This window comes from Anopheles bellator, chromosome 2, assembly GCF_943735745.2.
Source record: "Anopheles bellator chromosome 2, idAnoBellAS_SP24_06.2, whole genome shotgun sequence".
In the NCBI taxonomy this organism is placed as follows: domain Eukaryota; kingdom Metazoa; phylum Arthropoda; class Insecta; order Diptera; family Culicidae; genus Anopheles; species Anopheles bellator.
This window is the reverse complement of record NC_071286.1, coordinates 8,649,130-8,662,742: the sequence shown is the minus strand read 5'-3', so window position 1 is coordinate 8,662,742 and position 13,613 is coordinate 8,649,130. Positions and strand designations below refer to the sequence as shown.

Sequence of the window (13,613 nt, the reverse complement as noted above, 5' to 3'; positions counted from 1 at the left end):
TTTTACTACGCTTTACGGTACTAAGAGCAAATTCTACAGTTTTTCCTTGAAGCTATTTGAGGCGAAAATTCAAGCTAGACCGCTGAAATTGTGCAAGGTGATTACGGTCCCGATACTTTACCAGTTAGCTACATGGCATTTTTGGTTCGTTGACCTGTTTCAGTTATTTTTTATGTTAAAGATGCACCTTGCGCCGGCAGCATCACCGTTGAAAATGTCGCTAAAATCACAGAAATAATCAAAGTTCATCGGCATGTTTCGAACATCGGCCAGGAGCTAAAGAGTAACCATCAAACAATGTTGAGCCAGTTGAGCAAACCTGGATTCACGAAGAATGCACTCGCTCCCGTAGGTATCACTCGGCGGCCTGGACTGAGAAAAGCAAAATATTCGAAATTGCGGTTGACAAAGTGCGATGATTTTTTTGTACTATAACTTTAAAAGTAGAATTACCTTGATTTTAGCTAGAATGCCTAGTTTAGGAAGAACATTGTTTTGCTGCGCTACCAAAGTTGATAAACTGTATTTCTCCGTAGCGTTCTATACTGATTCCCGATGAAAATGTACAAGCAATGCCAAACGAGAATATTTGATTTTCACAGAGAGCGAGGAACTGACTGGAGCTGTCAAAAAGTGCTGACCAAGGGAATCGTGCGGTCGAGTGTTGTAGAAAAGTGCGAGTTCGAGTCTATGGTCAATGGAAGGACATCCGATAACGATCGCTCAATAGACCTGTGCGGTTTTGGGCAGTTCTGCCCCCTTTGCCTCACGGCCGGCCGCCTTATCGTCGAGCATCGCAAGCATCATCGGCCGGCTGTAAACGCCTAGGGTGCGGTCAGGGCCAAAAATACCAACAAACATTGCGGAAACAAACGCTCTCTGCTGCTCGGTTGCCGGAGCCGGACCTTCGCCTCAGCTCGCCGTTCCACTTGGCAGCCAAACTTTCGCCACACCCTGCCTTGCACACCCTGGGGAGGCTCCGTGCGCCGTGCGTGCGTGTCAATAGTTTAGTGTTTGTGTTGCCTGTTCCTGCTGCAGTCAAGCGACCAAAACCGCTCAATAGGTCAAACCACCTTATCGAACAAGCGGAACATGAAAACACGCTCGGTCGGTTGGTCGGTGCCGGAATGAACGCGGAAGGCCGCAGTGATCGAATTATGAAAAAACATAAGCACCGTTCGTCGAGCGCATCCTGTTTCTGGCTTTCCTTGTCTCGCTGAGCCATTAGAAAGGCGTGTGTCTGTGATCTCAGTGGGTGTTTCGGGAGCAGTGTATAATGTCTGTCATTTTGGTGGCTAAAGTCAGATGCCTGTGAAGGATGTGTGAATTAATTGTGATGCCTCTTCGTGCGAGCTCCAAAATATCACGCGTGCATGCGTGAAGCGTAGGCTTTGCCGTGTTTTCGGGCGATCAACGACGCTGCATAGCAACGGGGAGCCCCCCTGCCAATTCTTCAAGAGCTGCAGTCTGCCAGCGGAGTGCAACGAAGGGTGAAAGCCAGCCCATTCGTATCGTGAAATTATGCCGTGAATTTTGAGAAGTGCGTCTAGATAATATTCCGCTGTCGGAGTGTGCTGAGTGCGGAGAATGTAGAAGTCGCCCCGTTTAATTTGTCTACGCGCGAGCGCGCGTGTGTTTGTGGACACGCCGTTGTAAAGGGCAGATAATTGTGGCAACAAGTGCAACATCGCGACGGCAACGACGGAGCACGAGCGCCCGCGAGATAAAGCATCGACTGCGGTCTGCATTAATTATTGGACCGGGCGTGTGCGCTACTGTGTCTACTCACCCTTTCCCTTCTTTGTGCTGCTGCTGTCTGCGAAGCACGAAGGAGAAGGAATTGAATCATCATTAATAGGATTCGTCATCGCGCAACTTCGCATCTAGTGCTCCTCCTCGGTTGGGTGCTCCCGGTTGAGAAAGGGACCGCTTCTCGTCGCGATAGGCCATTTGTCGCCTCCCAGATGCTGCTAGCTTCGGAAGTGGAACAGTGATCAGTGGGCAAGAACCCGCGCCTGGGAGTAATCTGTTCCGCAGCACCACCACCATACCCAGTGCTGTGCGCAATGGAAGCCTCGCGTAATGAGTCGAAAATGTCGCGGCTTGCCGATTACTTCGTCATTGTCGGTTACGATCACGAGAAAGAGCGTAAGTTGAGTGAGGAATTTGTGGAATGATTTATTTTTTGCTGTTGCTGAAGCTTAAGTTATTCGTATTTCTGTTTGTCCTCCAACATTTGGCGTAAACACTTATCGATAAGGAAAGATTAAAGCACCGCAGCTTTGTGTTCCGCATAAAAACTCCGTTAGCTAATCGTAGCAAGCGTAACCATAATTGCCCCGTTTCACTAACAACCTTCTCCGGGAAGGATGGTTGCGTTTGTGCTCCACAATCGGCACGTTAGTTGGTGGCGATCGTTATTTGTGCAACCGTCGGGCAGCTGTAGATACATTGGTGAGGACCCGCGTGAGGGGCTCCTGCAACACCATAGAGAATCCACAAAGAGTGCACATTCTTTTGGCTTCTACGTTGCTCAACTGTGAAAGCTTTTCAATTTCTGTCGATCTTTAAAATGACGTTGTAATTTTATAAACCCTTTGAGAAGTCGTTTTGGCACAATCGCTGAAATCATCTTTAATCATGTCTAATCATCTTTATTAAATGCACCAACAACTACAGGAAGTGAAACAATTTCTGTTTTGTGCAAACATAGTTAAATATATAGATTTGTCGTCACTTCAAAAAATGTAATGCCCTCTCAAAATATTTTTAATTCCGATAACGATAAGTAACTGCTCTGATAGAACTGCTCGTTCATAAGAGACGGAGGTCAGTCAACCGAAATGATTTGGTATCCGTTTTCTATCTACTGTGGTACCACTTCATAAACGGTGCTTACCTCATCTCGCAGGAACGCACCATACCGAGGAACATGGCATTGCGACTGGTTCTATTTGTCGACCGCGAGAGACAAGTGCATTTGAATTTGACCCCTCAACTGGTCACATTCTATCGGCAACGAAGGCGATGGACTGTTCGACTGCGCACCCCGACAAGCCAAACTAACCAACTAATCAATCCAATCTTCCCAGCATCACTTCCAGCTGACCCACGGTAGCACCCGAGCAACCGCAGCATATCATCACACATGGGTCTTCTCCGACGGGCCAGTAGAAGTCGAAGAAGAATGTCTACCCCGAGTGGGGAACGCCTGGGTCTGTTGGCCACATTCTGTACGCGTGTTTCTCGCGCTTTATTTAAAATCAACAAACGATCAACTCACATGGCGCAGTGAGTGAGAGCTGATCGCGATCGCATCTTGTGCTTACACGATCATAACTTTTCTTTTCTGGCCACTCTAGAAATCCGCCACACATACTGGCGAGGAATGTTAGGAAAAGCAACATTTTGTCTGGCGCACGGTGGTGGCCGCCTCTATCTCTATCCACCAGTTGGAAGCGTCGATACTTCGGAAAATGATCAATAAAAAACGATCGGTTCGAGCCTCGGCCAATGTGGCGCAAACGTTTCTCTGGCTCAAACGTATCGCCCTCGAGCGTCATAATGGTGTTTTCTATCGTGGCGCAAAGTATCGTGGCGTTTGGCATCATTTGGGAAAATGTAATAACAAAGCGAATCGTGCGCCCTCAAACGCCACACGATCGGGAATTTATGCGATTTACGCGTGCCCGCTTGGAATTTTCTTTTCGCGATCTTTCGATCGTAACAATTTTCAGCTTGCCCGGTCGCAGTGGACTTTTCTCTATCCCGCTGCACGGTCGAACCGTTTTTCTTACATAAAGCACTTCTAACACACGCCCAAGCGGTGCAGATGGTTGAAGCCGAAAGTAGGAGTTGTCTCCTACTCGTTTCGGTGTGTTGTTTTTGTTTTTCGTTCACAATTTGAACGCCCAAGGTTTCACCCAAAATCGGTTGACCGAAAAAATAAGTGGAGCGAATGATGGCTAATTATCCAATTACCCAAGGTTTCGCTGTATTTATAAACTAATGATATAGGTTTCAAACCTAATTAGCGAACGGGCCAAGATTTCATCGTTTCTTTGTACCGTTTCATAATAAAATGCTGTACTGTAAACAAAAACAGAAACATTTAAAGTATACAACAAAAGATGAAAGCATTATCGGTTACCGGAAAAAAATTAAAACAGCCAAGACGGGAGATTTTTTGTGCCATTGTCCTCGACACAGCAACGCACGTCGTTTGCAATTTATTGGGGCTTCTAAATGATGCTTCAGTTGCTTTCGCCGGCGATAAGCGGCCAGATAGGGTCAGCCCGCCATCGTCAATCTCGAATGGTCAGTGCTTCATCACCTCATCAAGCGTAGCTACACCGTGGCGACATCCAGCCTCGGTGCCAGTTTGGCCTCGGTTACTTTCGCCATCGAATGTGCACCCCACGGCGATCGGTGCGAAAAGGATGGATCGCTTTCGTATATCGTTGGAAAATGAAAGAAAATCCTACCCGCAGTGTCTGGTGGGCCGGTTTTGATGAGCGCAACGACGAGGTACGGGTAATTTGAACCATGAATCCCTGCAGCCTTACGGTGGTTGGCTGGTGCGAACGGCACGATGAATCATTCCACTGCGCCGGTGGTTTGCGTAGAAAGTGAAATCCATCCTTCCGTGCGGCTGCCTGCCGGCTGACCGCTGTGACCACCCATGCGATGTTTGACTTTATTTGTCCGTTATTTCAGGAGGATAGAGCGCATTCGAGGGAACGTAATTGAAGAAACGCTAAGTTTCAAAACTAGTTCCCACCAGATTAGTGTGCAGTAGCGTCTCCGGAGCGTTTGTTTGTTTACAGCAGCGACGGTGTGCATTCCAGCAAACGGACACACATTCAGGTTCTTTACGACCGGTCGTCGCTTTTCGGTTGCGGTAATGCTTAGACCGAAAAACCGATCATTAAAGCAAATGTTTAAGAAATGTTCTTCAATTATGGGTGCTGGATCTGTTAAATTGTACAAAAGTTTCATACTAATTTGTGTCTTTCTTCTGCCACCTGCAAACCCGGGTTCCGTTTTCTATGCTACGGTTGGTTGTAGGAAATGATTTCGCTTCGTATAACGCGTGCAGCCTCCCTACAACATCACAGCATCTGCCTGTGCTGCGTGTTGCGGAATTTGGCTGTTGCCCCGGGCAGTGGCAGTAGTAAAAATACAAACCGCTGCTGTACTATAATTTTGTGGCTGATCTTCCGCGTTGTTCTAGGCGGAGAGTGCACAACCGCGACCCGTGGCGGTGCGATAATGCGCCCGAACAGCGAAGGTTAATTATAAGCCAACGGTGCGCCGAGCACGTGCTCCGCGGAGGAAGATTACTTCGAACATGAAGCTGTTTGCCCATAAGTTGTCGTCTCTTGAACTGCTCCCGTGGCTCCCGATAGCGCTGAGAATGGCACGCTCTTCACTTTTTGTTGCATCCAACTTACACTAATCGGAAGACAAGATTGCTCACTGTGCGCCAGCAAAAACAGAACCTGACTGGCTGACGTAATTGAGAGCCCTGGCGGAGAAACGGTGAACGTTTTTTTATTGTTATTTGTTGCTGCTTGTCCGCCCAAAGTTCACGTTTTTCGTGAAGGTCCTTTTCGTTGCGCTTGATTGCGAACTACGCTGGTTTTCGAAGCTGGTTCATTTGTGTTACAGTTTACTATAATCCTTAAAATTATGCAGCTACAATAAAGAATAATATTCTCAATGAATGTTTCTTGCAATTGCAGGAACCGGCTCGAGGACGGGAAAGATTCTACAGAGATTTCCCGAGAAAGACTGGCCCGACACACCGTTCATCGAAGGAATAGAATGGGTAAGGAGAATCCGTAGAATTTGTCAAAGTCGATCATGTTGTTTATTTTGTTTTTTGTTTGTTTCTTCGCCATTCCAGTTCTGTCAACCACAAGGCTGGGCCTTGTCGACCGTGCGCCAGGAGCCACAGTTTTTCGTGTCGGTACTAACCGACATGGACGGTAATCGGCACTACTGTGCCTGCTTGTGTTTCAACGAAACGATTGCCATCACACCCAGCAAACCGATCGATGAGGAGGAAGAGGACGATAATCTGTCTCCGTCGGCCAGCGCAGCGGTACTGTCCAGTGGTCCGCCGTCGATCACTCACCACAGCATCATGTATGCCCCGAAGTGTCTCGTAATCGTGTCGCGGCTCGAGTACATTGAAGCGTTCCGTAACTGCCTCGGCACCATCTACACCGTGTACTTGGAGAGCCTCAAGTTTCAGCTCCACTACCTGATCGGGAGCATCCTCGGTTGTATTCAGGTCCCACCACCCGGTGGCCCACCCGTACGCTTTTCGATCGGGGCCGGCGATAAACAGATCCTGCAGCCACCGCTCTCCAACACTCTGCCGGTGACCGGTTCCTGTGTCAGTTTGTTGTTTCATCAGCTCGGCATCAAGAACGTGATGTTGCTGTTCTGTGCGGTAATGACCGAGCACAAGATCCTGTTTCACTCGACGAGCTACACACGACTAACGGATAGCTGTCGGGCACTGACTGCCCTGATGTATCCGTTTCGCTACAGTTTAGTGTACATTCCGATACTGCCTGCGTCGCTGCTTGAAGTACTGTCGATGCCAACGACGTTCATCATGGGCATTCATAGCTCGTTGCGGAGTGAGATCAGTGAAATTTTGGACGTGATCGTAGCCGATCTCGATGGTGGATCGATACACATTCCGGAATCGTTGGTACCGCCCGTCGCCCGACTTCCGGCCTCGCTGTGGGATGCGACGGAAAACGCGTTGCGTACGGTACTGCACCCAGAGCTGGCGCTGGCTGATTTGGCCTTTCCCTCCGCGATACAGTTGTTCCATCATCAAGCCGGCCATCATGCTTCACATTCCCATATCCACCACCACCATCACCATCCACACCACCACCCGGCAAACCAGGGCGGCAATCCGAATGGTGGCGCTGGCCCAACGAATGGTCCAACGAATGGGTACAGCTTCCGGGAGCAGCGAAACGACGTGATGCTCGATAAGGAGATCCGGGCCGTGTTTATGCGCCTTTTTGCGCAGCTGCTCCAGGGCTATCGGTCCTACCTCACGTTGATACGTATCAACCCGAAACCGATCATCCAGTTCCATCGAGCCGGCTTTTTGGGGGCTCGTGAGCTAGTGGATTGCGAATTTTTGTCCCGCGTCCTCGACAGCATGTTCTTTACCGGGTTCGTGACGGAACGGGGACCACCGTGGCGGGCGTGTGACGCTTGGGACGAACTGTACAGTACGATGAACGATTTGCTCAAAACGGAAGCGAACGATGGGTCGCTGGTGCTGATACACATCCAGGAACTGGCCCGGCAGCTGTTTACAAACGAGTTCCCCAACCCGCAACCGTTTCAGCAGAAAGTGTTACGACCCCCCGAGGGGGCCTTTGCTCGAATCCACCAACCGCCGATGCCACTGATTGATGCTCAGGACGTGCAGTGCGTGATCGACGATGGGTTGAAGGCGAACGATCTGCAATCTCGTATGCAGCCTGTGCGGGTAAAGTTACGGATCGTCCCGATGGGCCCTTATCTGAAACCGGCCCCACAGGAGATGCGGCCGATCGTTAATAACAGTGCACGGAAACTCGAGGTGCTGCGGAACTGTATTAGTTGCATTTTCGATAACAAAATCACCGAAGCCCGTAAAAGCTTTCCAGCCGTTCTGCGGATACTGAAGCAGCGGGAAGCGCGCCTCACGATGTGCCGCGAGCTGGCAAAGATCGCCCACGGGAACAAACAGCTCGATCACCAGCAGTTCGACCTCGTGATCAAGCTCATGAACCGCGCGTTGCAGGATGACTCGGTGAAGGATGAGTACGGTGTGGCGGCAGCCTTGTTGCCCCTTTCGTCCCTCTTCTGCCGCAAGCTGTGCACCGGAGTGATACAGTTTGCGTACACCTGCATCCAGGACCATCCGGTGTGGAAATCGCAACAGTTCTGGGAAGACGCTTACTATCAGGAGGTACAGACAGCGATCAAGGAGCTCTACCTGCCGCTAGCGAACTGGCCCCGCAGTTCGGTGGCTGGAGCACTGACGATGGGAGGAGGTCCGAGTTGTCCCGGTGATACGCCACTGCTCGCGCACTCTAGTTCGCGGGACAAAGTTTCGATGCTGTCTCGTGCGCAGGAACCTTCGGCACTGGAGATCGCGGCAGATCAGATGCGCGAGTGGGTCGCCATGGACAGCGTTGGGCAGCAGGAGCTGATCAACAAGGAAGAGAGCACCCTCTACAGTCACGCTATTTACTATGCCAACCGGATGGTGTACCTGTTGGTGCCGCAAGATGTCGGCGGGTTGGTTGGTGGCCGGGCGCCACGGGCCGACGGTCATCGTGCGGAGGACGATACGAGCGTTTCGAACAGTGTGATCGAATCGCGGAGCCACAACAGCGATCGGAACAGTGACGAAGGGTTCGAAGAGCAGCACGACCCGGGCGAAACGGGTAGCGCGGTAGCGAAGATGGTGTGCAAGTTTATCGATCGCGTGTGCACGGAAGGTAACGTGACGGCGGAACATGTTCGCAATCTGCACCAGATGGTGCCGGTCACGATTCAGATGCACATCGAAACGCTTGAGGCGGTGGCACGGGAAGCGAAGCGTATCCCGCCGATTCAGAAGCCGAAGCTGCAGTACCCGGTGCTGCTGCAGGAGGAGAAGATTATTGGGGAACTGCGGGCGTACTTGTTGGCGGACGGGCGCGAAGATAAGGAAGGTGGTGGAAGTGGCACACTGTTGCCTGCGGAAGGCGCCCTTTTCTTGACCAACTATCGGATCGTTTTCCGAGGCTCGCCGTGTGATTCGTACTCGTGCGAACAGAGTGTCGTGCGAGCGTTTCCGATCTCTTCGCTGACGAAAGAGAAGCGCCTCACGGTCATCTACCTGCAGCACCTGGAACAGGTGCTGCCGGAGGGTATGCAGCTACGCTCCGGGACATTCCAGCTGATCAAGGTAGCGTTCGACGAGGAGGTACCGCAGGAGCAGGTTGAAGCGTTCCGGAAAGCGGTGCACAAGATGCGCCATCCGGAGGATGAACTTGGCCACTTTGCTTTTGCCACGCACGGACTGGGACTGCACGTTGGGCTGGCCGGTGGCCACAAGGTGAAGGAGAAAAATGCCACGTTGAAGGACTTTGCGAAGAAAACTCTCCTTCGGACGGCGAAGAAGGCCGGTTTCAAGCAGAAAAGTGGCGCCACGAAACGAAAGTACATTCTACCCGGTGCGGTCGAGTATGACGATTCGGCGTACGCTGGCGGTAGTGGTGGTGGTGGTCCATCGCCACCCTACGGAGGCTCGAGTGGTGGCCTGCCAGCCGTTGGAGGTGGCGGTTTGAGCGAACAAAACAACAACAGCCACCTGATGCTCGACGATGAGAACGTGTCGGATGAAGGCAACGATACGCTGCCCCGGGTGCAAGTGAAGGACGTGGAGCGACTAAAGGAGCGTAGCTACGTGCGGGACTGGTTACGACTGGGATTGGGCGACGTGCAGACGACCGGCTACCGGATCAGTGCGGTCAACAGCAACTATAGCGTGTGTCGCACGTACCCAGCGATGATGGTGTGCCCGAAGGAGATGTCGGATGATGCGTTACGCTGTATGGCCCGGTGCTACAAACAGCACCGGATACCGGTGGCCACCTGGAGGCACCGGAATGGGGCCACCTTACTCCGTGGTGCCGTTCCGCAGGCGAAGGGCGTGATGGGAATGATGCTCAAGGGGCACCCGGGCTCGGCAAACACGTCGACCGAATCGACGAGCTTCCAGGAGCAGGATCGCTACTTTGTTCAGGTGATCAAAATGACGCCACACACGCGTACCATTCGCCACCAAACGTGGGGTTTGTCGGACTCGAATATTTCGCTCGACTCGTTGGCCCTCGCTGCGAGTAATTTGATGAGCCGCTCGGATATGTCCACCCTAACCCCGGACATTGCACGCAAGCAGCAGCACCACGGTGAAAGTGGTGGTGGTGGCGGCGGCGGTGGAGCTGGAGGAGGTAGTTCGGGTGGCGGAGGTGGCCTTTACTCGATCAACAATTCGTCCTTCTCGAGTTTCGGTGCGATGCGATCGAACATAGTCAAGTCGAACAAATGGGCCTCTCTGAAACCGAACCGAGGCAGTGCGGCGGGTGGCGGTTCGTCCGGAATGAGCGGCGGTCCCGAATCGTGCAGCTTACGGGACGTGAACCACTGGGAGCGTGAAGCGGCCGGTCATCATGGAGCTGGCGCAGGTCAATCGCAGCCCCATTACACCTTTCAACGCGTTCCGTTGTACTTTTTGGGCGAAAAATCACAGTCAAAATCGGCCAAACTGTCGGAAATGTACGCCGAGTTCATTCCGGTCGACTACACGGACGTGCGGCATTCGCGTACCGCGTTCAAGAAGCTAATGCGGGCTTGCCTACCATCGTGCGATACGAACGAACCGGATCAGACGTTTGCGAAGCTCATCGAGCAGTCGGATTGGTTGCAGCAGATCCGTGGATTATTGCAGCTCTCTGGGGCCGTGGTCGATTTGATGGATCTGCAAGAGTCGAGCGTTACGCTGGCACTCGAGGATGGATGGGATGTTACGGCACAGATTTCATCACTGGCGCAGCTCTGCCTGGATCCGTACTATCGCACGATCGAGGGCTTTCGGGTACTGATCGAAAAGGAGTGGCTCGCGTTCGGGCACCGGTTTGGCCATCGGAGCAACTTGAAGCCCAACAGCAGCTCAGGGTCCCCGTTTGCGCCCACCTTTCTCCAGTTTCTCGATGCAGTCCAGCAGATACAGCAGCAGTTTCCGCTGGCGTTCGAATTTAACGAGTTCTACCTGCGCTTTCTGGCGTACCACCACGTGTCGTGCCGGTTCCGGACGTTCCTGTTCGACTGCGAACTAGAGCGGGTCGAGTTTGGTATAACGGCGATCGACGATAAGCGCGGATCACTCAACTCGCACCACAAACACGTAGTCGAAACGCTCACGATCTCCGACGACGACAACCACATCTACCCGGGCATGGTGGTAACCCGTGACGGCATGAACGGAGGCTCTAGTGCGGGTGGGGCCGGTGGTGGTGCGGGATCTTCTTCGGGAGCGGTCGTAGGCGCGGTTGGCGGGCGGGCGAATTCCAACACGCAAAAGTTTGGTCCTTCGCTGTTCGACTACATCGAACGGCAGCATGCCAAGTCGCCGATGTTCTACAACTTCATGTTCACCCCGGACCCGGAGCGGACTGTGCTCCGGCCGCAGAGCGCTATCTCGGTGCTGGAGATCTGGTCATACTACTTGGGCGAGGAACTTGCCCAAGGGCCACCGTACGATCCCGAGCTGGTCGGAAGTGACGCAATGGAAGACGATTGTGACTATCTCTGTGCTATGGGTTCTGTGGGTGCGATGGGCGGTGGAGCTGGGAATGCGGGCAGTTTGGGCAGTACGACAACGGCCATTTCGGGCCCACTCGGTGCCATGATGCGACAACCGCGACGAAGGGTGGTCACGGTGAACTATGACAGTCTTAGTCGGTACGAGGCGGATGCATTCACGAAGCTGCTCGAGGAACTAAAAGCGGCGGAAGCCGAACGGGGACTGTTGCCACAAAAGTGGCGCCAGGTGTGGGATAAGTTGGAGTTACCGCATTCCGACTCTTTGACCAGGCACGCCTCATTCAGCAGTGCCCTGGTGCGTTCGCACGGGCGATTACTTCACAAGCGGTGAGTAAAGGGAGCCAAAAAAAGGCCCACCAGAAGGTTCTTACGTGTGCAACATTGGGGTGTCTTGCAGCTCGACACTCGAAATTCTCATGCGCGGCCGGCAAGCTGGTTTCCATCAGGAGAACTTCCTGCATCCGCATCGCTTCGAGAAGCATGTCTACTCCGCACCGATCAACTGCAACCATTGCGGCAACGTTCTGTGGGGTCCTCTATTGAATGGTTTAAGGTAAGACACCCTTTTCCAGGTTGATGTAGGTTTTTCCCCTCATGTCTTGCACTTCCCTTTGGTCCGTAGATGCGTTGACTGTGGCAACACGTATCACGAAAAGTGTGCGGAATCGGTTCCTAAAAACTGTACCAAATACAAGGCCGTCGAGGGCGGCAACCAGCCGACTCTGGCACGAACGCAGGGCGATAATAATAGCGTGTCCTCGAGCGTCAACACTACTAACACCAACAGTCAACACTACTACGAGCAGTACGATAGCAAGGTGGCCGATGATCGCACACATGAAGGGTGAGCTATAGGCTGAAGACGAGAATCTTTAAGACTGCATCTGATTTACGGTTGATTGTTTTGCTCCCTAAACTGCAGCTATCTGTACAAACGCGGGGCCATCCTCAAGAACTGGAAACAACGCTGGTTCGTGCTGGATTCCCACAAACACCAGCTGCGATACTACGACACGATGGATGATTGTAGCTGTAAAGGATACATTGGTAAGTCCTGAGCCACGATGGTTGGTGCCGATCAACTACTGAGCGACGTTCTTTTTCTTACTCACCTCCAGAACTCGCAGAAGTGCAATCCGTCGCTCAAGCCCCACCGCAAACTGCACCAGCGCCCTCAAAGAAGGTCGATGATCGTGCATTTTTCGATGTAAGTTACTGGCGCATTGGTTGATTAGCTTGAGAATTTTATTCCTTTTCCCGTCTTCCTCCGGCAGCTCAAAACCAGCCGCCGTACGTACAACTTCTACGCACAGGAAGCTTCCAGTGCACAGGAGTGGATCGAAAAGATTCAAGCCTGCTTGCAGTAAAATGCCATCCGCCCGCTCGGCAGACGCCTGTCGGGGACTGAACGGATCCAGCGATAACGTAGTTATCAAGCTGACACGTCCTAATCACTTTATCATTCCCGACCATGTACCGCCTTTGCTCTTTGTGCCTGTGTCCCTCGGTAACTCACTCTCTTATATTCAGGATCAGCGGTTTGTTTTGCTATTTATTGTTGAATTAATTCATTTTGCGCGTTTCGTTGCGATTGAGTGTTAAGCAAACGGCCACGAAACAATATGCGTTTGCACCCTCTCGGAAACGATCGCCGTTTTAAACCAACGGAGAGGACACAGGACAGCCATGGGTATTGAAGCGCTGGTCTGGTTAGTGATGTATCGTGTTGCTCAATGGGCGCGCCTGCGTCGAGTAACGAGACGTATATGTGTGTAAGCAGCTTTCCAGTACAATGCGGGTATAATCTCATGCTCATTTTAACGAAGGCTCCGCCTTTACGCTTGCAGTACTAGTGGCGTTCGTTCCGCTTCGTTCTAACACTGACTAGTTCTTGATCATCATGGTTCGTCATAATGCCGCAAAGTGGCATGAAAAATATGTAAATGAAAATATGGTAAACGTTGCGTCGGTGGTGCTCTGTGGCTCCAATAGGTGACATGAAAGCGAACACGTTGACGCCGCTTGTGTTCCGTATCGAATGATGTTCACGATAGTTTCAATGTGATATGTGATGTAATGTTAATAACCCGGACGGTAAGGTAGAGAAATATCGACAAAGCAATGGTACCCACGTCTTAATAGCAAACAATGAATGTAGTCGTTAGTGCTTAAGTATACACAAGTCCTTCTTCTCTATGAACTCAGACAGG

The 13,613-nt window shown here is 51.8% G+C and overlaps 1 protein-coding gene across 1 annotated transcript; it reads left to right on the top strand.

Moving 5' to 3' along the window:
* Window positions 1–2,093: 2,093 nt before the first annotated feature.
* LOC131208839 (myotubularin-related protein 13) lies at window positions 2,094–12,770 on the top strand. Its single transcript, XM_058201744.1, has 14 exons — window positions 2,094–2,148; window positions 5,745–5,830; window positions 5,909–6,846; window positions 6,988–8,040; window positions 8,125–9,251; window positions 9,345–10,049; window positions 10,266–11,048; window positions 11,124–11,346; window positions 11,452–11,730; window positions 11,801–11,956; window positions 12,026–12,247; window positions 12,326–12,450; window positions 12,522–12,610; window positions 12,678–12,770. The coding sequence occupies exons 1-14, from the start codon at window positions 2,094–2,096 to the stop codon at window positions 12,768–12,770; spliced, it is 5,934 nt and encodes a 1,977-aa protein (XP_058057727.1).
* Window positions 12,771–13,613: the final 843 nt, after the last annotated feature.

Excerpts from the sequence above, each read along its gene's own strand:
- LOC131208839 (XM_058201744.1), top strand. The coding sequence starts at position 2,094 with ATGTCGCGGCTTGCCGATTACTTCGTCATTGTCGGTTACGATCACGAG. Across the intron at positions 11,049-11,123 it reads CCCGGGCATGGTGGTAACCC|GCGCGGTTGGCGGGCGGGCG; the intron begins GTGACGGCATGA and ends GAGCGGTCGTAG. Across the intron at positions 12,611-12,677 it reads ATGATCGTGCATTTTTCGAT|CTCAAAACCAGCCGCCGTAC; the intron begins GTAAGTTACTGG and ends TTCCTCCGGCAG.